Consider the following 23,335-nt stretch of genomic DNA (forward strand, 5'->3'; position numbering starts at 1 on the left):
TGTGAGGATTAAATAGGACAATAAATGCAAAGTGATGGGCACCGTGTCTAGCACATAGAAAGTACTCATTAAATGTTAATCAGTTTTATAACCATCAGTCCTTCTCTTCACGTCCTCTCTCATCTTCTAGATGATATCTGGAATTCCTAGATTGCTTGGCTCCGTTAATTAAACTTTTGAGGATTTGGTTTGTGTAACTCTGCAGCCATTTTCTGACATCCAGATTAACAATGTGGAGTAAGGGCTGGGGAGGAAGGTCAGAGGAGAGGGAAGTGGGTAAAAGCCTGAAACTGGAGAGGGCTGGCGATACTCTCAAGAGATGGAACGACAGAACAGGGAAGGCCAGTAGTCTGGTATCCTTGTTTTCATAAAAACTATTGAATTCATTATTTCTGTCATATTAAATTTCTATTTCAGCTTCGAATTTGACCTAAGTAGGGCAAGAATACATAAAATTGCAAAATATAATATGGGCTTATCCACTTTCCAAGAAGTAACGCATTTTCCATATGTACTAAATCTATTCTCATATGGTGGTAGAGTATCTGGACTTAAACAGTATATAGCACAACAACTGCACTCAAATCTAGAGAAAAGTAATAAAATATTATACAAAAGTTCATTTAAGTTCTCCTAAATAGACGAAATCATGTCCATCATAATCAGTAACTAGGGAAGTCTTCAAATGACAAGTACCTCAAAGAGAGCGGGATGGGGCTCTCTGATGCCCTCTGGTGGCAAAATCCAAGCAAGAAGCTAAATTTCAAGCTTGAGGCAAAAACAGTATATGCACCCTAGGCCTTTGTTTTCAGAAAAGTTCACTGACAACCTAATATTTAAAAACATAAATTGTGGAATAATTTCATTCATTCTTCAGAAAGATCTTCCATTTTGAAAAACTTCAATTGCATGTTTCCATGAATATCAACTCTCCTTTATAAACACTGAGTTTTCAAGTAACTTTTAGAGAATTGAGTAATGATTAAGGAAACTATAAATGACAGCAAACTTCCAGCAAAAATAAGTGGAAAGGACATAATAACTGTCTCTGTTTTCTCTTCTTAAAAGAAATAATATTTCTTAACAACTTGAGATTGGTAGTTCTCTCCAATTTTTAAATACTTGCAGGGTAAAAGCATCCATATTCCAGACTGGTGAAATCTGCTGGATTAGGACGTTCTTTTATCTTGAAAACATTCTTTCATGTTACAACTTAGATACATTTGGAACCAGTAATATCAGTAACAGCAACATATGAGGTAACAGAAAACCAAAAGTAGGAGACATAAAATAAGACATCCTTATAACTTCGGCATTCTTTTCATGATAATAAACAAAAGATTAGATAAGCACTAACTTGTGTAATTTATTTTTAATATGATTATTGATTCTGTGTGAGGAATTTTTCATTAAACAGGTGTCTCCTTCCATAACTAGGGAAGGTCCCCAGGTCAAACATCTACAATTTCTTCTATTAGTAAGATACAAACAAGTGAGAAAGTGAGCATGTGAAGGCAAGGCCATCTCACAAATTAATTCCTAAGTCTCTCCCCTAGCTTCAGTCCAAAGTATATATTTTTCAAAGATTTGATAAAACAAACAAAAAATAGTCAACTGTCTCCTACCAAAGTAAACCCTCTGACATTAATTTTTTTTTAAATTAGACTAGTACACAAAGGTATAATAAGAGCAAGTAAAAGCCTCACTCTCACCATTTCATGCTCCCCGCATCACTGCCTTAAAGAACCACATTAGAGTTTCTAGTGATTCCAGGAAAAACCATATTAAAGGTTTCAAGACAATGTGTTAAAGGCGACATAGGCTCTCTGTCTTGTCTTTAGCTTAGACTAGAGAAATACTGGTAAGCATTTTTACTAAGAGAGGAAAACATTTAAGAGTCACAGAGGGACCTGATATGTGATATAGCCCAACTCCCATTTTGAACATGAGAAGCCGGGTACCACGGTGGTTAAATGCCCAAGACCACAGCAGGTCACTATCAGGGCTGGAATTAAAGTCTACATCTCTGTTTTTCAGATCAGTGTTCGCCCTCCCCTACCCCAATAAACGTGTTATCAATATAAATGGAATCAAAGAGTAAGGGAGACATTAAAAAGGCCTGCCTTATATAAGCATGATATTTGACTCTAATTTTCTCAAGGAATTATAAAGCATAAGAATAATACCATTTATTACTTGGTATTGGCCTTAGAAAATGTGTCACACTATTTCTTCTTAATATTATCAAAAGTTAGAAAACCCTCACATTATAAAAATGAAGATGTAAGAAGAGTCTTGTTTTGCCAACCACTGCAGACATTGGGAGTCCTTGTTAAGTGGTTTAGAATCATCCTTGGAAAATAGAAGACTTTTGTTAGCTTGACCTATTCTCATGCTCCTTCTGAGATTCAAGTCCAGGGCACAAGGCTGGGGACACAGCTGACTGGATTTCCTTGAGCCCAGAGTGAAAGCCAGTAAAGGCAAAGCTCACCACCAACACGGCATTAGATGAAGAGATGCCAACAACTGTTCTTTGGATTAAACAATTCCTGAGAGATGTGTACGGAATGCTGTCACTGCTAGAGGTCATGAAGAATTGGGTGTATAAAGTTATGTAACTCAACGCTGCTTCCTTTTATGCAAAAATAAACAATCCAAAGATGAAAGGGTGGAGTTAGAGGGAACACGATGAATTGCTCAGGAAAACAACACTCTCATAATGTTGTATTAATACATTTATAACTTTGTATCTAATTTTTTGTATCTACAATCACCCTCACCATCCTAGAGTTGTAATCGATATTAAAATCCTAAAATAATCTTAAAATATTAAATCTAAAACACTATGACACAGTGGCTAAGTGTGTGGGCTCCGACCTATGTGATGGTCTGGACTTTCCCCGGTGCTTACTAAGTCAGTCCAGGCTCCTGAGAAAGTATTAAAACTCTGTGTCCCGGTTTTCCTAACCTATAAAATAGGAATAATAATAATACCAACTTTACGTGATTGTTTTAAGGATTAAATTAGAGGTATACACCTTAGAATAGTGTCTGGCATATTGTAAACACTCAGTAAATGTTAGCTATAATAATTATTATGATTTTTTAATATGCAGATATATACCTTTGTAAATATATATAGACTTTATACAGAGATTTTTTTTCAAAGGGGAGGTAATTAGGTTGATTTATTTGGTTTTTCAGTGGAGGTACTGGGGGTCGAACCCAGGACCCCATGCATGCTAAGCGTGCACTCCACCACTTGCGCTCCACCCTCTCCCACTAGATACATACTTTTCACTCATGTTTTAATCTTCTCATTTAAATTTGTTTTTAATTATTCAGTGATTTTAGTTTTATAATTTGTTGAGTTTCATGTTAACTCCAATACATGGTGTCCTCTTATTTCAATCAATTGATACTCAAAGATTTAAAAAAGGCAAGGAACTAGAATATTTGGGCCCATAAGAGTGTGACCTATTATCTTTTCTTCACAATGTTTTCTTAATGAGGCAGATGTTTGGAAAAATTAAAATATTATTTAAGGTGCTTTGTATTTTTTGGCTTAAAAGCCCACTGCATAGTTTAAATACTGTCTATAAAAGATCGGCCAAGATCTTGAAGGCTCGCAGAAATTTGGCTTTGGACTGGGGAGAGGGGGTGAGGAGGGTAAGGCCCAATAATCCATGGAATGTGAGCTGAAGACTTCAAGGATTAGCTGTATTCTCGAACTGGAGAGAAAATGCCACACTGGTAGACTTACACCCCACTTCTCCCAGTCCACTAACACCAGCAAGAATGAAGACCCATGCCATGGTGTGCAGTCTATTAATCAGGAAGAGCAAAGCAGAAGTTCAAACCTACTGAAGGTCCTGGCTTTCCTCTCATCCCTGGTGGTCCTGGAAAACCCACAGCACCCTAAAAAGGAGAATAATACAGGGACAAGAAAAGCTGTTATACCACAGAAGGCAGATATGCCTCCATTTACCAACTACTAAAACATTTATGGATTTATTCTTTAAAAAGCTGAGAAAATAAAAGACACGTAAAACCAAATGGATACCATACTGTAATAAAATACATGATTAAAATAATGAGTACTCCTTTCCTTTTAAAGAATTTGTGCATTGTCTCTGACATTTTTTGTATTTATAAAAAATCAGTGGTAAAACCATTACCTTGTCTCCAGGATAGCCCAGTTCTCCTGGTTCTCCTGCAACGCCTTGTTCACCCTGGAGAGCACAAATTCATACAGACACTTAAGCAGTGCAAATGTGGCAATACCATGAGAAAGCAAATACTAGCTAAGAATAATTTCTCTATTTTTCCTACTTCTAAGTTCTATAATTAATAACACAGATTAGATTCTGTCTTTAAAAAATATTTTATAAGTTGTGTTGACTCAAAAAAATTGATGTGAGAAGAAATTATCTCTATGACAATGTAAATATTTAAATCACCTTATCACCTTTGATTCCAGGTAGGCCCTTATTCCCTGAAAGACCCTAAAAAAGAAAGTGATACTTTGTGACATCACAGAGAAATTAAAGTGAAATATACATTGTGCAAACAGAAACATACCACTGGGCCAGGGATTCCAGAAGGTCCAGCTGGTCCCACAGGGCCAACGCTGCCCTGAAAAGCAGTAAGAAAGAAATGCCTTCAAGCATCCACTATGATAAGAGAACATAGTAAATAAACTTGATTGATTAATTAACCTAGAGGGGTTCACCTCACGAAGCTCCCACACATGCCTTGATCTTCAACATTCTTTTCCTCTTCACGTTTATAAATTACACCAGTCATTCAAACTTCAGTGAGGTCTACCCTATTTCCTGAAGCCTACTCATACTAACCCAGTCCACAAGGACCCTTCCCTTCCCTGAGTTCCTGTAATACTTGCCGTCCATGCCATCTATGTTGAACTATTTCTCCAGCTGGATAGTATCTTGAAGATAGGGGAAGTATTTCAGTGCCATGCTCCCAGGAAGTACTCAATAAATTCTTCAATTGATTGTCTTGGATTTTTTTCTTTCACCCATTTATTCGGCAAGTATTCATTGGGCAGCTTTATGTGCCAGGAATTCCAATGATTTAATTTCATGATTTAAAATGTGCAGAAGGATAAAATTTACCACAATTTCAGGGACAAACTGAGTAGTGAGCAAAGGTCTCTACTCTTGGGTTTCTCGCATTCATTTATCATTTAACATTTATTGAGCGTAAGAGGTACCAAACATGATAGTGGTGTTGAGGAAACAAATATGAAAAAGACACAGCCACCAGTGGCAAGGTTTTCAGTTTAATGCTCCAATGCAAGATTACTCAGAAATATTAACAACCACTATCATCTCCTGCAAGCCACAGACTTGGAAAAGCTTCAGTATGTCATCTTAGAATACAAAGGACAATAGCAACTAAGAGTGTTTTTGAAAGTAAAATTTGGCAAAACAGTGGAAATATTTTGATGATCTGGGGATCATTTAAATCTTGTGTCACTGGTGCCTTCATTTTCCTGCTTCCTCTTGCCACCTCTCTGTGCCCGGCTAACACATCACCTTCATCCTCAAAGACCAAGATGCTTTAATGGTTTCCAAATGTTAAGGAACTTTTAAAAGTATATTTGTGACAACACTGAAGTGTTGCCTCTTTTAGTTATAATCCAAATTTCTCAGAATAGCATCCCGGGTCCCTACTATCAGGTTTCCATTTCCATTCAGTCTCATCTCCTCCCATTTGTCCTACATCCACTTTTACTTCGCCCTCTTCCAAATCTGACATTCTAGACACAATGGACTGTTTTTTTGTTCTCTGAACATATTCTCCTTTATCACAGGCTCCAAGCCTTTGAAGATATAGTTACCACTACAGGAATTCCCTTCTACTACAGAACTGAGTATATTGCACTGTTGTGTGTGTTTTTTTTTTTTTTTTCTGTCTTCCTAGTCTGTGTATTCTGTTAGAGTAGAAGAATGTTTTAGTCATTTTTTTTTTTAATTTCCCAGACCCAACATGATAGCCAGCACATAATAGCTTTGAAATAAAGTATGGGATGAATTCTGGAGGAAATAATCAACTTTGAAAATAAATTTAAAACAGTGATTTAGTCTAGAGCTTTACCTCCTGACATAACACAGCATTTCTAACAGTCCACATCCATACACTATGGATTTTAGAATGGAAAATATGACATCTTTACTTTGAGGTGAGTCCTAAAGTCTGTGAAATATAACTGTGTCCAACATGTTTAATCCTGAAATATGAGACTGTGAGAGGCAGAGTAATACTTTCCAACTTAATAAACAGATACGCAATATTAATACATCATTGACAAATTCTGTCAATAGGAAATAATTATTCTTATAATTATTGTAGTTTATTCAAAGTTCATAGCTTTAAAACTTTTGGTAGTTTAAAAAATACATCTCTGTTTGGAAATTATGCAGCAATAATCCATGTAAGGAATGGAAAGGAATATCATACAAACATTTCTTTATTGTCCTATTGCTTTTTTTCTATAGACAATACAATATCCTTAATTTTTTTTCAGTAAATATATTACTGCACATTGTCTGATATCTTCAGATGAACTACTCTGTATGTACAACATTCTATTTTACTTTTTAGTGACTCTGAAAGAAAAATCACAGAATAGTAAGTTTCAGGAGATATTAAAAAACATTCATTATAAAGGACTTAGAAAAATAGAGAACTGAAAAGTAAAATGGTTTGAGTATAGAGATTTCTGAGAAACATCGAACGTTTTGTGACATGTCACAAGTTGTGTGGAAAATCCTACTCCTGCAAACCTATAGCCTTCTGAAAGCAGTCCCTGATGGGGGAAGAGCAGTTTTCAGTTCCACCAAGATAACCTGAAGGTTCTTCAGCACCCCTGCCTCCACGCTTCTCTTCCTTGAGAAGATGCAGCAGACAGAAGGAGCAACTTCATTCATGGGAGCTCAGCTGAGGGTGCCTGGGACTTAGCGGCAGAGGCAGAAGAGCCTCCCCTGCAGCCGGAAGTAATGGAGCACCTCTGAGTCAAAGTCAGTCAGAGAAATAGAGGGACCCGGGGCAGGTTCCTTATCCAAACGCAGCAGAGCCACTGGCCAATTACAGTTCATACAGCGGAACATATCGTGGAAAAGATGGTGAATTCTATACCGGACTTTTTTCAACCACGCCCACCCACACTCACAGGTGATAATTACTGTCATTAATTAGGAAAGCAAATGACAGTAACGATCAACCGCATGGAAAAAATAATTTAGGAAAAATTATCATCTGTTATCAGAAACTACTTGCTGGAAGGGAACCCCTGAGAGATAAAGCGGAAGCTGCAGTTCTGGGCAAATCAACTGTTTACCATGACATATAAAAGTTCTAGACAATCTTTCCTGATTGTCTTCAAAACCTCACCTCCTTCCATTCCACTCCCATCCTGCCATACTTCTAGGCTATAATTTCACTACTCATTTCCCAAACATCCATTTTTCCCCTCTTCTGTGCATTTGAATACAGCACTCTTTTGCTTACAAGCCCTTTTCCCTTTTCCAGTCCATCCTGCTCACACACAATCTTCACAACAGCTCAAAAGACATCTCCTTTGTGAAGCCGACCCTGACCCTGAGATAACGCAAGCTGCTCCCTTCCCAGTGGGTTTGCTTGAGCCCATTCTAGCAATAATCATATTGTATGATGTCACCACTAGATTATAATGTTGTTCATATTTTTAGACTTAGCATCTAGTTCAGCATTCGACACATAGAAGGTGCTCACATTGTTTTGATTAAACATTTTAACAAATGTAGAATGGAGGAAGTGACACCTGTTTGATCTACTTTACAACTGAGATACACATGATAGTACTTTGAAAAGTACCATCTCTATCACTGTAGAAGAGCCAAGGACTAGACGAGTGTAGTGCCATTAGCCATTCTCACTTCTGGAGGATCTCTTCCCACATACCAAAGGGTGAGTGAAGAAAGAGAAAGGGCAGAAAACCCAGTTATTTGTACTGAGCATTATTATGTGTCAGGCACTGTGCTCAGTCCTGGAACTGAAAGATGAGTAAGAGTTAAGTATTAGACAGAAAAGGCAAGTGTTTCAGGCAGACAAACGAGGGCAAAGGCCACGCGGCAGGAGGCTGCACAGCACTTGAGAATGAACAGCTCTGCTGGCGCACAGAGGACGCTCTCAAGGTGCAGATCAGAACCAGAAGTCCGGACATCTTGGGCCATGTTAACAATCTGGGGCTCAGTCCTAAGCATAATAACAGAAACTTTGGAGCTAACCAACTTAATGTTGATGGGTTAAATGAAGAATGCACAAAGAGTGTCTTTGGAGTCCAGCTCCCTTCCCTGTTTCCTTTCTCTCCCCATTGATCAGGACACTGACTGCCACTGACAGGTTCAGTCCTATACTAAGCTCTGAGAAGAAGTTGACCCTTTGGGTTGCACCTTCACATAGAGCTCCTCATGAAGTCTAAAGAACTCTTTTAAGAGAGGCAGTGTACATTTGAAGGTAATATAAGTTTGAAGGAGGTGGCATAGCACAATGGGTGGAGTTTTGGACTCCAGATATTTATCACCTGGCTTCAACTCTGGGCTCAACTTACCAGTTCAGTGGTCTTAAGCTGTTCTGAGAATTAAATGACATAACCCTTGTGACTAGCACACAGAAAATACTAAATAAAAGTGAGCTATTATTGCTAATTTTATTATAATTACTACACTAATATTATTATACAAGAGAAATGCTTAAATGTCTTATTAGACTTATGCAGGTTTTTGAGCTTAATTTCTAACTCATGTCATCTGACAGGGGCAAATTAAAACTCGCTATGCTGATTTTTACCATAGTTCCAATAACTGAACTCCTGACTCATTCCTTTGGCTAAGCTGCCACCTTCTGCCTTGGGGCAGTTAAGGTGGGGAAAGAACATTAAATATGGAGTCAGAAGAACTGTGTTCAAGTTCAAGCTAAAAATATTGTAGCTATGATTTATGGCATCAAACTCTGGAGTCTTAATGACCTACTTTATTACAGCAAGCTCTAAATCGATTTTTAAGGAAAACCCTACCTCTAAACATGGCCATCCTACTTTTATACGAATAGAAATAGTCTGCTTTTAAGATTCTGTTTTCGTTAGGCTCCTTACACTGAATAAAAATATGTCAGTCTTGCCTTTAGCTCAGCTCAATGTTCAAGCATATGGCTCTAAATTTATATAAAATACCTGTAATTTATATGCCTGTCATGAACCATAAGCTTGGATGAGAGAAACATATTTACGAAGATACATCCAAAGTAGCAGTCCGTTCACTCCAATGAATAATAAAATATGTATCAGAGAATGACATAGCTGGACTACACTGTTTTGGCCTCCACAGAATTGCTTTTACTAAGCTGTGCTTTGCTGACATCAGAAACTCCAATGAAATGGAGTTGAATTCACTGTATAAAAACTGATTAAGTGAACAAATAATACAGTCACTTTTAAAAAGTCTAATAAATAAATGAGGTATTAAAATGTTTAATGGCATTGAAGCCCAGCTCCTACCTTTTGCTCAGGATGGTTTTCCTAACCATTTATTCAATTTTATTTCATAAGTAAAGCCTACAGTTACCATATGCTTTTGTTCAGCCTTATCTGTGTCTCTCTAGACAGATGGCAGGAAAGACTACTTCAAAGGAAAGAAGTGGCTGCCCTATGTCTTACATTTTTGAAGAAACGGAGTCTCGATTAAGTATCCTTTAATGAAACGGACAAATACGTATATACACCAACCGGCAGAAATTTGTTACTTTAGCTTATAAAGTAAAATTAATTTTTAGATTCAGACTACTGGTTTAATTTGCATGTCTGATGGGAAAATACATGTGAGCAAGGCTGATAGTCAACAATGACACTAAAATTTCTTTTTTTTTTTTTTAAGTTTTTAAAACACATCTAACAAATATAAACACACACAAAAATATTTTGTAAGAAGGGTGATACTTGATACTCACTCTAAGCCCAGGAAACCCCGGAGGACCGACGCCGCCTACAAGGCCCTGCGTAAAAGAACATGCAAAGTGCGTTAAATGTGACTCCAAATTACTAAGAGCATTTTCTAAAGATGAAGACAAGAATTTCTAGGAAAAAAATATACCAAATTTTTCCATCTTTCATAGCTAACTTCTGAAACTTTCCTACTGTTATGCATCCTAAGAAGTCCAAACTCTGGTAACAGCTTAACATCTTTAAAAGTGCCCTTGGCTCCGTGCTTTTGGATGCTAGCCTAGCATGTAGATTTCTCTATGCCTCCTAGGCATCTAGTAAAGAAAGTAAATCCCATTAATACTCAGCATTATAGACATATAGCCCAGACGTAGTAATAAAAACATGTAGGGTTATAAGAACATTTTCATGTCATTTAAAGCACTATCAGTTCTTCTGAAGTACATCATTTAAAAATTTCTCATTTATAAAATAATAATAATATTTGTTTTCATTTTGTAAGATCACAATTAAAACAGTCAAATATACAAAAGGTTTTGAAATTTCTCATAAAGCCCTATACATATGTAAGAGACTACCAACATTGTTAAATTATTTGTATGGAATTTTAAATTATATTATTTTTTCCAGTTGATTTGTGGTGGGTCTTTGTGATGGTCTTTTGAACTCATTGTCACAGTCTCTGTGATTAATTCCTAATCCATTTCAAGTCAGTGTTGCATCATTTACATGGTACAAAGTATAAGAATTGATTCTCCTCTTTTTTTCTGAATTTCAAATTCTTTTTTGAAACAAAGACATAGGAAAAAACAGAGAATTAAAAACCAATAAACTGAAAATGTCCAGTTTATTCTCCCATTCTAACGATTTTAAAAGCTCAAAATACTCTTCAAGAAGTATTATATTTTAAATAAAATGCAGATTGCAAAAAAAAAAAGTTTTAAATGCCGTAGTAGTCGAAGCATAACAAACTTCATGCATAATTGACAAAAAATTAAATAAGATGGCTTCACACTAGGTATGCAAGGACAGAAATGGTATTAAAGAAAAATGTAAATACTGCTTAACTTAATTATGCTTGAAATGGAAAGATCCCCAGAATCATGGGTAAAAGATGGTAAACATTCTACTTAAGACATCATCCAAGTTTTTAACAATTTGTTTGGATATCAGTTCTACTCTTCATGTATCTTCCAAGCCTTATAACAAATAAAACTTTGGCTAAATTCACTAAATAAGCTAATATAGTTATAATTTAGAAAAAGAAATAAAAAAATTATTTTCAAACACTTCATTTTAAGCATAAATGCTAATAATTTACATATGTCTAAATATAGGAACTATTCCTAATTTAGGTTACAAGGATTTAGTGGTTGATTCTAATTCACTTTAAAAAATCTCATGAAAAAAACGTGTGCATGACACAGACTGGGGGATAGCTATATTTTGAAGGCAAAAGGTGAAAGTATTTCTACCTAGTGTCAAAAAGCAGCAATCCATCATCATTCTTTGATAATATAATTAAACTAATGTTAGAACTGTAACTCCCCAATCTGAACATAGATATCTAATCAGTCCCCCAAAATAAGATTTCTTTATAAAATACTCAAAAGTAAGGTAGATCGATGACGGATTTGAATCCAAAAAGAGCAAACACCAAATGCACAAGTTTTGCATGAAGCTTATTAATTAGTACCTTGATACACATAAAAGGCTTCTTTTCTACCCACCCCCACCCCCCACATATACAAGTCAATACTGTGATTGTATACTTCTAATACTTCTAATATTTTACCTAATTGGTCATGTTTTAACATGATCAAAATAATTAAATTTTAACAATTGCATCTCAAGGCAGAGTTTATAACACTTTCATCTTATTCCTCATGTCATGAAATCAAAAACTGGAATGTGCACTGTGGTATAGAAACTGTCTGGCCGAGGGTGCTTGTCAGGAATGTGGTAATGAGAGTGGCAAGTACAGCTGCTATGGGGTCCCAGTGATGTTAGGCTGCAAGGCGAGGACCATTGCAATTTACTCACAGGACTGCCATCAGGACCAGCAGGGCCTCTGTCTCCAAAGTCACCTGGAAAACCCTGGCCCAAGGAAAGAGAAAGAAATGCTGTTAAAACCAAAACAGATAAAGAATTCACTTTTGCTGTGTTCTCTAATAAGGAACTTAGTAATAGGAAATATTTATTTCTTAACTTATAAATTGTAGTGCAACAAACATGTGTATTTGTTTTGCATAAAACTTCATTGATTTTAGTTACAATATTTCTATATGTTATAAAAATTCTTTTACATGCCACAGAATATATACAGAAAGCTAAGTTGGAGAAAATAGAAATTTGTTCATTGTTATTTAAAGAATCACTGAATGAGAGGAAACATAACCAAGATTTCCAGCTGACCAATCCATTAGCTATGACCACTATTTCATGCTGTTGCTATACACACACCACAGACAATGAAGTGACTAATAATACTGAGCAGGTGCTTAGCACACTTACCACGTGCTAAGGGCTTTATACACATTACCATATACATTCTACCTCATTTCATCTTCACAGCAGGTCAAATCAATGAGTACTAATATCTTCATTTTGTTGTTGAGGAAAGTAAAGCTCACAGAGTTTCGTAAGTCATTTGCACCCACTAGTGATGGGTGGGTCTGAGACCTGAATGGAGGCAGTCTGATTGAAGAGTCAGTAATTTTTCAACTATGCTATATGGAATACTTTAATTCATCAACTCAAGATATGATACAACATGCAAAAGAACCATTTAAGGAAAGCAATAATGCACATAAATATTATAAATACAAAAATGTGGTGCCACTGAAGATTAAGCTTTCCAAATGCCCATTGAGAATTCTCCATTGTAAAAGTATGAAGCATAGTAAACTAACAGACTTTTTAAGTATAAATTCTATCATAAAATAACTCAAGTACTCAGTTACTCCTACTTTATATGCTAAAGTTTTTCTCTGGAGATTTACCACTGAGTTTATCAACTTTAAATAGCTCACTTCTTTATTTAAGAATTTATTTGTGGGTTTTTTTTGGGGGGGGAGGAGGGAATTAGACTTGTTTGTTTGTTTGTTTATTTAGTTAATGGCAGTACTAGGGATTGAACCCAGGATCTCAGGCATGCTATGCACGCGCTCTACCACTGAACTATACCCTTCCCCATAAAGCTCACTTCTGAAAAGGCTATTTCACAAAATGATTTATAAGACTTATTATCAACACTTTGACTTTAAAAATTTATGATTAACAAAAATAAAAGTATATTATTAGATTCTTAAATCTTTTATTTAGGCAAGTCAGCCAGTATTAAATACTATATGTTTAACAGATTGCCAAAAATCACTGGTTCACTAGTACAAACATGAATGGGCTAAGTTTAAAGGATGGTTTAACAATGGAAAAAATTATGATGTTTCTAAGACATAGTTAACTCGTACTAGAAGCAGTTTCTCTTACTTTGTAATCAGAGGACAATGCAAAAACCATCTGTGTAGTCAAACATATTGCAGCCATACCCTCTTCAAAGTCAGTTGAAGTTCAGGCAGGCATTTTGCTTTGACTGTCCTTAGAAGTCAAATCCTGTTGTCAACAAGCTCAAAAATCTGCAGTACATCATTCTGTTCAGCATGAGTTAATATGGGTATTTGAAAGTATTTATGATGCACAGGTAATGGAAAAAGTAGAAGAAAAATACTGTAATAAATCTGAAACATAAGAGATGATTGATTTTTTAGATAGATCATAAGGTTTTCCAGAAACGTCAGTGAAATAATAAAGAACTGGGGGCGGGGGGCACATTGCATGATTCCATTAACGTGAACGTCCGTAATAGGCACATTCAGAGATAGAAAGTAGATTAGTAGTTGCCTAGGGCTGATGATGTGGCAAAGAACTGGGGAGTGACTGCTTATGGGTACTGGGTTTCTTTCTGAGGTGATGAAAATGCTCTAAAATTAGATAGTGTAATGGCTGCACAAGTCTGTGAACATACTAATAACCACTGATTTGTACACTTTAAAGGGGTGAATTTCATAGTATGTAAATTAAATCTCAATAAAATTTTTTCTTAAAAAACAAAGAAATAAGCAGTCTGAACAGGAGCTGAATTGCTGAAAACATCTTTGGGGACCACTCCGGATTGCCTGGAGGATGTGCTGTTTGGGACCGACTGGCCCCTCCACCCTCATCCAGTGGCTGGAGCTGCTCTCCAGCTCAGCCTCCCACAAAACTAGTGCTGTCTCCCCACGAGGAGAGGAAGAGGGCAGAAGACAGAGAACTGTGATTATTTCTCCTCTTATCACAAAGCCTAAATTTTCTACAACAAGCATAAAACCAACGAAATAAGTACTTATTAATTTCAACTTCCTCTTCTTCTGGTAGTTCAACAATACGTGTAATAAACATTAGCTGTTCAACTTGACTTTGCTCCTGAAACGATTTAGCTGAACTGAGTAATATCTACTTCAAAGAAATTTATGCATTCTTTCTCCTTTCACTTTACCACCCATTAAACATTTCATTTCATTTTTACTTCTCTATTCTAGCTAGAGATCATTTGTTTTATTGTTTTTATCCATCTTACATGTTAACCATTGTGTCATCAGTATTTGAAGTAATTCCTATGACATCTAGATTTTCTTGTTTTATTCAATATAGTACAGTTCATGCCACGAAAAGCATCATTATATCTGGCTATATATTGGGTATTTATTTTCTTTTGAAGAACATCATGCCAGTGTTTTATGTTGTTGAATATGTCATTGCTTGTTCACTGCTATTCAATTCTGGTAACTACATGCATGATTTTTTTGTTTGTTTTTTAATGCAGGGAAAGTTCTGTGTTCCTTTGATAAAATGAACCTAAAGGCTAGCAGTCATACATCTTCATTGTCAAAAAAATGACCTTAAAGATTGGTTGTGAAATACAGAACAGTGACAAAACATTTTGCCTTTGAACTTAGAATACAAAAGACAGTTTCAACAGTTTCTTTCTTCACTTGAAAGAATTTGTTGCAAAATGAAATACTAAATTTTCTCTCATATTTACTTAGTTGAAAATTATAACTACTAATTTGAAATCAAATTGTGCTCTCCTGGAATACCTTCATACTACCAAAGGGTGCAATGGCCATTTGCCAGAACTACCAACCACAGGAAAGCTTGAGCCTCTTAGCTTTTTGTCCAGCTTGCTAATTTCGTTTACTAATTGTCTTCTAACGGGCATGCCAGAGTTGCTCTGCTGCTTCTGTGAACATAATTCTTTTTCACATTTTCAGTGTTTTGACCCGCTATAAAAGTCTACTTTGTAAAGAATATGGCATATCAGGGATTTCGTTTGATCTTTTCAAGTTGTGAATAATTTTATTGCTCATTTCCACTGTTTGATCAGTGAAGTGGACAGACTTTGAGGTGACTCCTAATGACTCCTACCTCCTGGTGTTCACACCTTTGTATGACGCCCTCCCTTTGAGTGTGGTGGGACTATGACTTGCTTCTTCTAACAAACAGAATAGAGAAAGGTGATGGGATTCACTCATGTGACTATGTTATACTATGTAAGAGTCCACCTTCCAAGAGCCTGGAGCTAGAGGCTTCCCTTGTGAGCTTGATGAAATAAGCAGCTGGTTGGAGATGCCCACATGGCAGGGAACTGTGGGGGATCTCCAGGAACTGTGGGCAGTCCAAGGGACCTGAAGGTGGGCTGCTGCCAAAAGTCAGCAAAAAGCCAGTGCCTTCAGTTCTACCACCTCAAGGAAATGAATTCTCCTCACAACCTGAATGAGCTGGGAAGTGGACTCTTCTCCAGCCAAGCCTTCAGCTGATAATGCAGCAGCTGACACTGTGGCTGCAGCCTTATGACTCTGAGAAGACCCTGAGCAGAAGCAGTACCTGGACTGCTGACCTACGAAGATTGTCAGATAATAAATGGGTGTTATTTTAAGCTACTAAGTTTGTGGTATTTTTAATTAAATCTACTTTTAAATAGAGAAAACATAAAGTCCTGTTTGCAAATTTTCCTGTGTGGTAATGCTCAATGTACGACTAGTCACACTGTTTCCAGATTTTAAAAATTTAAGTGAACAGTCTCTTTGAGGATTTTCTACTTTTATTTTCTATTGCAAATTATAATTAATGAATTATCAATATTAGTTAAATAGATTTAAAAATTTACATTTAAATTTTTTAATATAAGTACCTATATTTTAAAAAATCATCATTCTAGCATTTCCTATGCATCTAGTTGCCAATGCAAACAATTTTTATCATGCCTCATAAATTTTGTGTCCATATCTATGAAATAGAAATTTAAGAGTAACATGAATTATTCAATAATGAAAAATGTTTCTCAGTCTCTGGGTGTAGCTCTTGCAAATATTGCACTGCCTCTGAAACCATAAAACAGAACACAAAGAGAAGCAAGAAAACAGAAGCTTTGCATTACTAGGAAAACAGTACTTAATTACACAGATTCTATTGGATTCATGCTGAAAGGAGAATTAGACAAGTTAAATTCATCTTCTTACCTAACTGCTTCTACTGCCCACTCAAATCCTCATCACAATCTCAAGCAGTTTCTTAACCTTGGCAGTGGTACCACCTACAAAACTTCATAGTATTCAGGGGGCAAGGGTATAGCTCAAGCACTAGAGCAAGTGCTTAATATGCACAAGGTCCTGGGTTTGATCCCAGTACCACTTTTAAAGATAAATAAATAAATAAAATAAATTACCCCCCAAAAAAGGAAAAAACCATGGCATTCAGATATGAAGATACAGGCAAGAGATGCGGAGAATAATTTTTTCTGAGGCTCGAACATTATTAAAATACTTTGGTAGCCAGTCTCAAAGATGGACCCTCACGATTCTCACTTCCTGGTGTTAATACCCTTGTGCAGTCCCTTCCCACTTTGAATCCTGGCTGACATATGTGACTAGAAGAATATAGAACAGACAGGGTGTGTCTTCTAAGGATAAGTCATAAAAAGTACTACGCCTTTTACTTTGCTCTCACAGACCACTTGCTCTGGTGGAAGCCAACAGCTACGTTGTGAAGACACCCAAGTTGCCATGTGGAGAGTTCCCCACAGGGAGGAAATGAGGCTTCCCACCAACTTGGCCAGCCAGTGAGTCAGTCACCTTAAACGCAGATCCTCCAGCCCCAGGCCTTTCTTCTCCTTACAGGTAGGACAATTTGATCCACACTTCAACGGTCAACTATGTCCTGACAGTTGAGATTAATTTTAAGTTTAGGTAAGAATTTAAGGAGTTCTAACCAAATTCTTGGAGATTCAGCGTCAAGTCAGGCTTACTGTTAACCCAGCTAGGTATGATCTGGGCCTCAGTTCTCACACTCAAGCTCCTGCCTTGTTCTTAAAGAAGGATTAGCACCTTGTACTCCAGTTCTGAGAACTGGAATCTGCCTTATTCTCATGTTGAAGAATCAGTTTTGCTACACAACCTTACATTCTATCCCGCAGTCATAAGGGCCCTCCCTTATCCTTGCCCCTCCCCACATAGAGAACACAGCCCCTAAGCCCAAGCCCAACCTCACTGCCATATTTGCACCCACACTTTCACATTCCTGATTTGATAACGTACAAGACTCTCGAGTTTTCCCTCACATTACCCACCCTGAAAATAAATGCCTGCCTGAATTCCCACTTGCGGGTGTCATACCTCTGTGAAATCATGCTCTGCCTGGACTTCCCCAAAGTTACCAAATTCACTGCGTGTTCCTCTTCTCAGTAACCGTCCCAACCTTGTGGGTGGTTCTACTTCAAAGGCCTGGGCTCTTGTCAAGCTATAGTTAGCCAAACATATTGACCACAGATTCCACCCAATAAAGTAGAATCCAGAAAATACATTTTTCCCGAAAGAGGCAGAATCACTGAAAAATTAATGACAATTTTTTGTAATGCTCTAGCAATAGTAGTCTCTTCTTTATGATGTAAATGCAGTCTGTTTCTGGGACAAAGAAAATGCTGCCTCCAAATTGTCCAGAAAATGTATGTATTTGAAACAGGACTATATTTAAGATTGTTTGGGGCTAAGGATAGAACTAATAACAGATGTCTAACAGAGGACTTTCTTAACACTGGAGTTAAAAGCCAAAATATAGTTTGCTTTAAATAGACTCTTCTAACAGAAAGATGTATGAGAAAAGAAGAGCAGACACCCCTTTCTATAATTAGAAAAGTAAACAGCTCTGAAGTCCCAGTGTCTTAAGGGTGTTATTTTGTCCACTGTTCTAAGGTTGATATATTGATATTCATAGGAAAACTAAGTACACATTTGCTCTTTGTCAAACTTCAAATATAATAGGATTTGAGCATTTATAATCTATTATGATCAGATCTTAAAAAGCCCTTTAAAATCCTCTATATTTTGACAACAATTTTCTAGGTGTTGCTGAGAGTCAATCCCAATCTCCAATATCATGTTACCATCAATCCTGTGAATTCTGGCAGAAATATTTTAGGTCTGTGGAGCCATATAAATTTGCTTCAGCTTACTACAAGAGACTATTGATTAAATCAATCTGGAGACCCTGCAAAATGCTTTTTAAAAGGCAGCTATAGAATTTCCTGACTGTGTGGCACTAGAGAATAAGTTTGGAAGCTTTGCATTAAAAAGAAAGCTACTAAAAAAACAACAGAAAAAGAAAACTACTTGGAATTAGTAACATGTATAAAAATATGAATTTAATAAATATAAATCCTCTCTCCCTGCCTCCCTGATATTTATAAACATCATTCTTCTTTTTTAATATAAATCAGTGGATGGTTTTATGCTTTTAAATAATTTGGCTCATATCATATGCTCCAATAATCTCCTCAAATTAAGATAGTAAAGCATGGAAAATAGAGCAGTGATTCTACATCATTTAAGAGTCCTGACCAATAAAGATTGTCTACCACCACGTTTTCATCTGAGATTTCTGCAGAAAGAACTTGAGATCAATTCTAATATCTGGATAACAAAAGGAATGAATTAATAGCCTTTTGGGCTTCCCCATCTCCAAAGGCTGGTTTTATTTATGGCACCTAGAGCCCCGGGGATGGCTGTCTTCTAATATAACTGACAATGAGGATTTTAATCCAATTGTGACATTGTAGGGAGTGGAGGAGGGAAGAGGTAAGAACCACATAGTACCTCAATACCCAGAAGCATGGGTACACAGATATTGCCTAATATGTAGCTGATTATAGGTCTTTAAAAATAATTGTGATTAACAAGTACCTCATACTAAGATTCTGAAATCAAAAATAACTTACAAGGAAGAAAACCACTTCTCAAATGTTAACAACATAAGACCAAGAAACAAATGAATTTGTTAATATAACTACTTTAACATACTCTGATCCTAAAATACACCAAATTCCTAACAAAACCAGTTTTTCACTTTTCCCGGTTGAAAAAACAGAAACTCATTGTGTTACAAACAGAAACTCTATCTGCAAACCCTGAATAAACAAAATGTTTTATTTTAGAGAAAAAAGTGTTTCTGAGAAGTAAAACTTAAAACTTTAAACATAAACATTAATTTTAAAAATACCAGTATGATGTTAAATAATAAACAGCTCTTGAATAACCAAAATAATATGTTATTTTAAGATGTATCCATTTTCAATAGCATTCATACAATATTCATGCTGTCTGAGAGAAGATATCTATTACTTGTAAGTCTGTAATTTCATTAAAAAATACAGACATCACTAAGGAAGTTGGTTCACAACAACTTAATTCCATGCTTAGTGTTTACTCAGGGAAATAGTGACTCTTTGGTCAGCAGTATGAGCATATGACTTACAGCAACATCTTCCCAAACCTAAGCTGGGCAATGCTACTAACTCAGCAAACAATTTTGGACAGGACTTTTACAACTCCTCCATATATTTCTGTGCTATACATGTATATGATGTGATGTGAATATACACTTTCATCTCTCTGTAAACTATTCATACCAAACACAGAGCTTAAGTAGACAGGTTCGAAACCAACTCAGAAATCCAAAGAAACTCCTATTTATAGGGACGTGAATTTGGATTCTGAAGTCTTCTATGCCTATTATCTTAACTATTTTGACTGTCAGAGTGTTTCATATTTTATAGTACAGAATGTGAAGTAATTTATTCTACCAGTTTCTGGCCTTAATTTTAGAGACTAAAAATCTAAGTGTAATATGTTACATAAAATTTAGAGTTATCTAAAAAGAGTTACAGCTGTTCTACCAATTACATGTTATAATAATTATTTAAAACTGAATCATATCCTATACTCAAAGACTGAGTAATTCTATCTACCTAAAATTTGAGGAAAATTTGAGCTGATTTACAGCATATAAAAATTAATTAAGGGGGAGTAGTGATTGTAATAAAGTACATCTTATTCATACTAATGAAAGTAAATGAAATAACATGAGATCCACTCAGCAGTACATCATTGAAGCATCAACCCACATTTCTAAATAGCTATGACACCAGCATAAAATTGGAAGTTACAGTCTTTGACCTATGCATAGCCAAAAGTTTCTTAGATACCGGTTCTGTTTAGATTTCAGCATTTCCAGGTTTCTGTCTTTTCTTTCACATGTATGATTTCTGTCAGCTCTTTATGGTAGCCTGGAATCCTTTAGTTCTGCATCTGTATTTGAATATCTATTTCATATGTAACAACAAATAGTATACATAATTTAATAAACTACCAAGAGAAAATGGCCATATTTGTATTTCACACACCTAATATTTTCCACATCAAAGAGAGTGGAAATGTTATCAAAAGATATTTTCATTTGACTGTTATTAAAATGATAATAACTGACCATTCTTCTCATGGAATTCTAATAACCTAATTGAAATACAAATGTCCCATGATACATAAAATCCCATGCTAATGTTTGCCCTTACTTAATGTCAAAGTTATTTGAAGATGATCTTACTTATAACAAACAGAACACAGTGAAGTATTTATGCATAGGATAACATTCTGAAACAGTCTCTGAGGTCAACCTTGGCATAATCTGTCTTGTGGCTGTAACTGTATCTTACTCTAAGTACAGTGATTTCCTCATGAACGTGGCCAAATCATTTCATGGTAAAAACAAGAAAAAGTACATATAGTATACACAACACAGTACAGCACTAGACAGATTTTCTACAATAAGCACTATTTAAGAAAAATGGGATACATGTGGTTTTCAAATTTAGTTTTTCTAAGAATCTAAATCTATTATAAAGGCACATACTTTAAAGCAATAGAACTTTACAAATTTTGTAATATAAAGAACAGTGCAATCAAAAAAAACCCCAGTGATCATTCCATTCATTATTTTTAACAGTTTTCTTAGACTCTCCTTTTGAACTCAGTAGCATCTGTTGGATAATTTTATAAATCCCTGTGGAGTAAGGAACCAGTATTTCTATATAAATTTCCATGGACAACTTTATAGTTCATTATAGAGTAGGAAAGTAGATATTACCTTTACTATGTTCTGTTTGTTATAATAAAACCACTTTCCAATAGCTTTGACATTATAGTCAAAGTAGAAATAATATAATAGCATAAATAAATTAGTTCTTTTACTGACCGCGTAATTTGGTAGGAGGAAAATGGAAAAAAATAAAGACATAGAATAGAGAAGACAAGAATAAAGAAGATAAACACCTAGTATCAGTTTTGAGGCAGCCCACATCTGCATATTCTGATCAGATATTTAACACATAATAGAGAGATATTTCCGTTGCGGTAGGTATGGGTATGAGGGCTAAACAAAGAAATAACATACTAACATTTGGAAGTGTGACAGAGTGTAATTAAAAGAGATGGTGTTCAAAATATTTATCAAAATGCATGGGAATTAAAAAATGGTGATGATGGTAATGGTGATGGTACAGTTTCTGCTGTTACAATCTCTGTAAGATTAACTTTAAAGTTGAATGTAATTGCAAGAAAAATGTTTGGCTTACTTTTTATTTCTTGACAGTTTGATAAGTTTATCTCATTATGCTAAAATCTTTAAAATAATATTTTAAAATAATTTTGTAACATATCCGTCCTATGTCTTAAAAAAATAAATTGTGTTCCTCTAAGTGTGAGGTAGAAGACAGACAGCAGAAATATCTAAGCAGTAGGTAAAAGGACCCTGGATTTCTACTCGGAGGAGTTGGGTTCAATTCTTGATTTTACTACTTTTAACTACGTGATTCCGAGCAAGTCTTTTAACATCACCGAACCTCATTCTCTTCACCCACATAATGGCAACATTAAGACCTATTCTAATCTACCCTCAGGGAATACTGCAAAGCTCCAAGAATAAAAATGCTTTAAAAGGATATGAATATTCTGGTGAGATTTGGAATCCTTCAGCATTCTCATCAAGATTTTATTTATATACACCAAAATTTTAGAAAAGCTGATATAAACACAATTTTCCTCCTCATAGAGCAGAGTGCACAGTGTAGCACAGAATGTCATGCTCTAATAAATTTCTTTGAATTGTAATCAAAACAGCACAAATGAAAAGCAGGTAGCTAATTCGCTACACTAACACAGCCGCGATAACCCGAGGATGCTTTTCTGAATCACTGTCTTCTCATGTGTTAAATAATGCGGTATTGGATAATGAAAAATTTCCTCCCATCTCTGAAATTATTATATTAGCTGGCAAAATTCACTTTACTTGATTTTTTTAAGTCTGGAAATATATAAACTAGTTTCTGAGCTAACATCTGAGACAAGCATTTTTAAAAAACCTGTAAAACATGAGGGTGAATTGTGCTATCAGTCTTTTAAATTGTACGTGTATTTTCTGTGACATTTTAATTTTAGCTTCTTGTCTTGGGGACAAAGGTCTCTTCCACTGTACACTAAATGCATTAGAAGTGTGAAATTTCAGGTTATTTTTCAATGTAAATTCTCCTTTACATTATCAGGTATTACCAGATAGGATGTTAAAGAGGCAAATTTTAAATGGCTGAACGAAATGGACTGTGGACAATGAGAACAACAGCTACATTCATAGTTTAATCAGTGAGAAATACGCACATAATTAGATTATATTGCTATAAACTGAACCTCAGGAATCAGGAATCAAATTACCTGCCTTCCCTTAAGACCCCTCTTTCCACGGATCCCAGGAACACCCTAGAATACAAAAACGAAAGTAAGTATTTGTTCCCATTTTTTCATTAGGCTGCTTGTTTTTTTGATATTGAATTGTATTAGCTTTTTATATATTTTGGGTATTAAATCCTTGGCAGTCATATTATTCGCAAATATCTTCTTCCATTCACTAGATAGTCTT

General features: G+C 35.7%; 1 protein-coding gene across 10 annotated transcripts in view; it reads right to left on the reverse strand.

Moving 5' to 3' along the window:
* Window positions 1-23,335, reverse strand: part of COL24A1 (collagen type XXIV alpha 1 chain) — a 337,788-nt gene that overhangs the window by 207,992 nt on the left and 106,461 nt on the right. For 9 of the 10 annotated variants that reach the window (XR_004325201.1, XM_032494718.1, XM_032494720.1 and 6 more), the window contains 7 exons: window positions 23,131-23,175; window positions 12,044-12,097; window positions 10,009-10,053; window positions 4,582-4,635; window positions 4,461-4,505; window positions 4,179-4,232; window positions 3,865-3,918 (listed from right to left, as the gene is read on the reverse strand). Coding sequence is in view for 9 of the 10 variants with exons in the window: in XM_032494718.1 (XP_032350609.1) it covers window positions 3,865-3,918; window positions 4,179-4,232; window positions 4,461-4,505; window positions 4,582-4,635; window positions 10,009-10,053; window positions 12,044-12,097; window positions 23,131-23,175 (351 nt within the window). In the remaining variant the exon portion in view is untranslated. The remainder of the gene's footprint in view (window positions 1-3,864; window positions 3,919-4,178; window positions 4,233-4,460; window positions 4,506-4,581; window positions 4,636-10,008; window positions 10,054-12,043; window positions 12,098-23,130; window positions 23,176-23,335) is intronic. The other variant, XM_032494719.1, reaches the window with a different exon arrangement.

The sequence above is a fragment of the Camelus ferus genome, chromosome 13 (genome assembly GCF_009834535.1).
Source record: "Camelus ferus isolate YT-003-E chromosome 13, BCGSAC_Cfer_1.0, whole genome shotgun sequence".
Classification (NCBI taxonomy): domain Eukaryota; kingdom Metazoa; phylum Chordata; class Mammalia; order Artiodactyla; family Camelidae; genus Camelus; species Camelus ferus.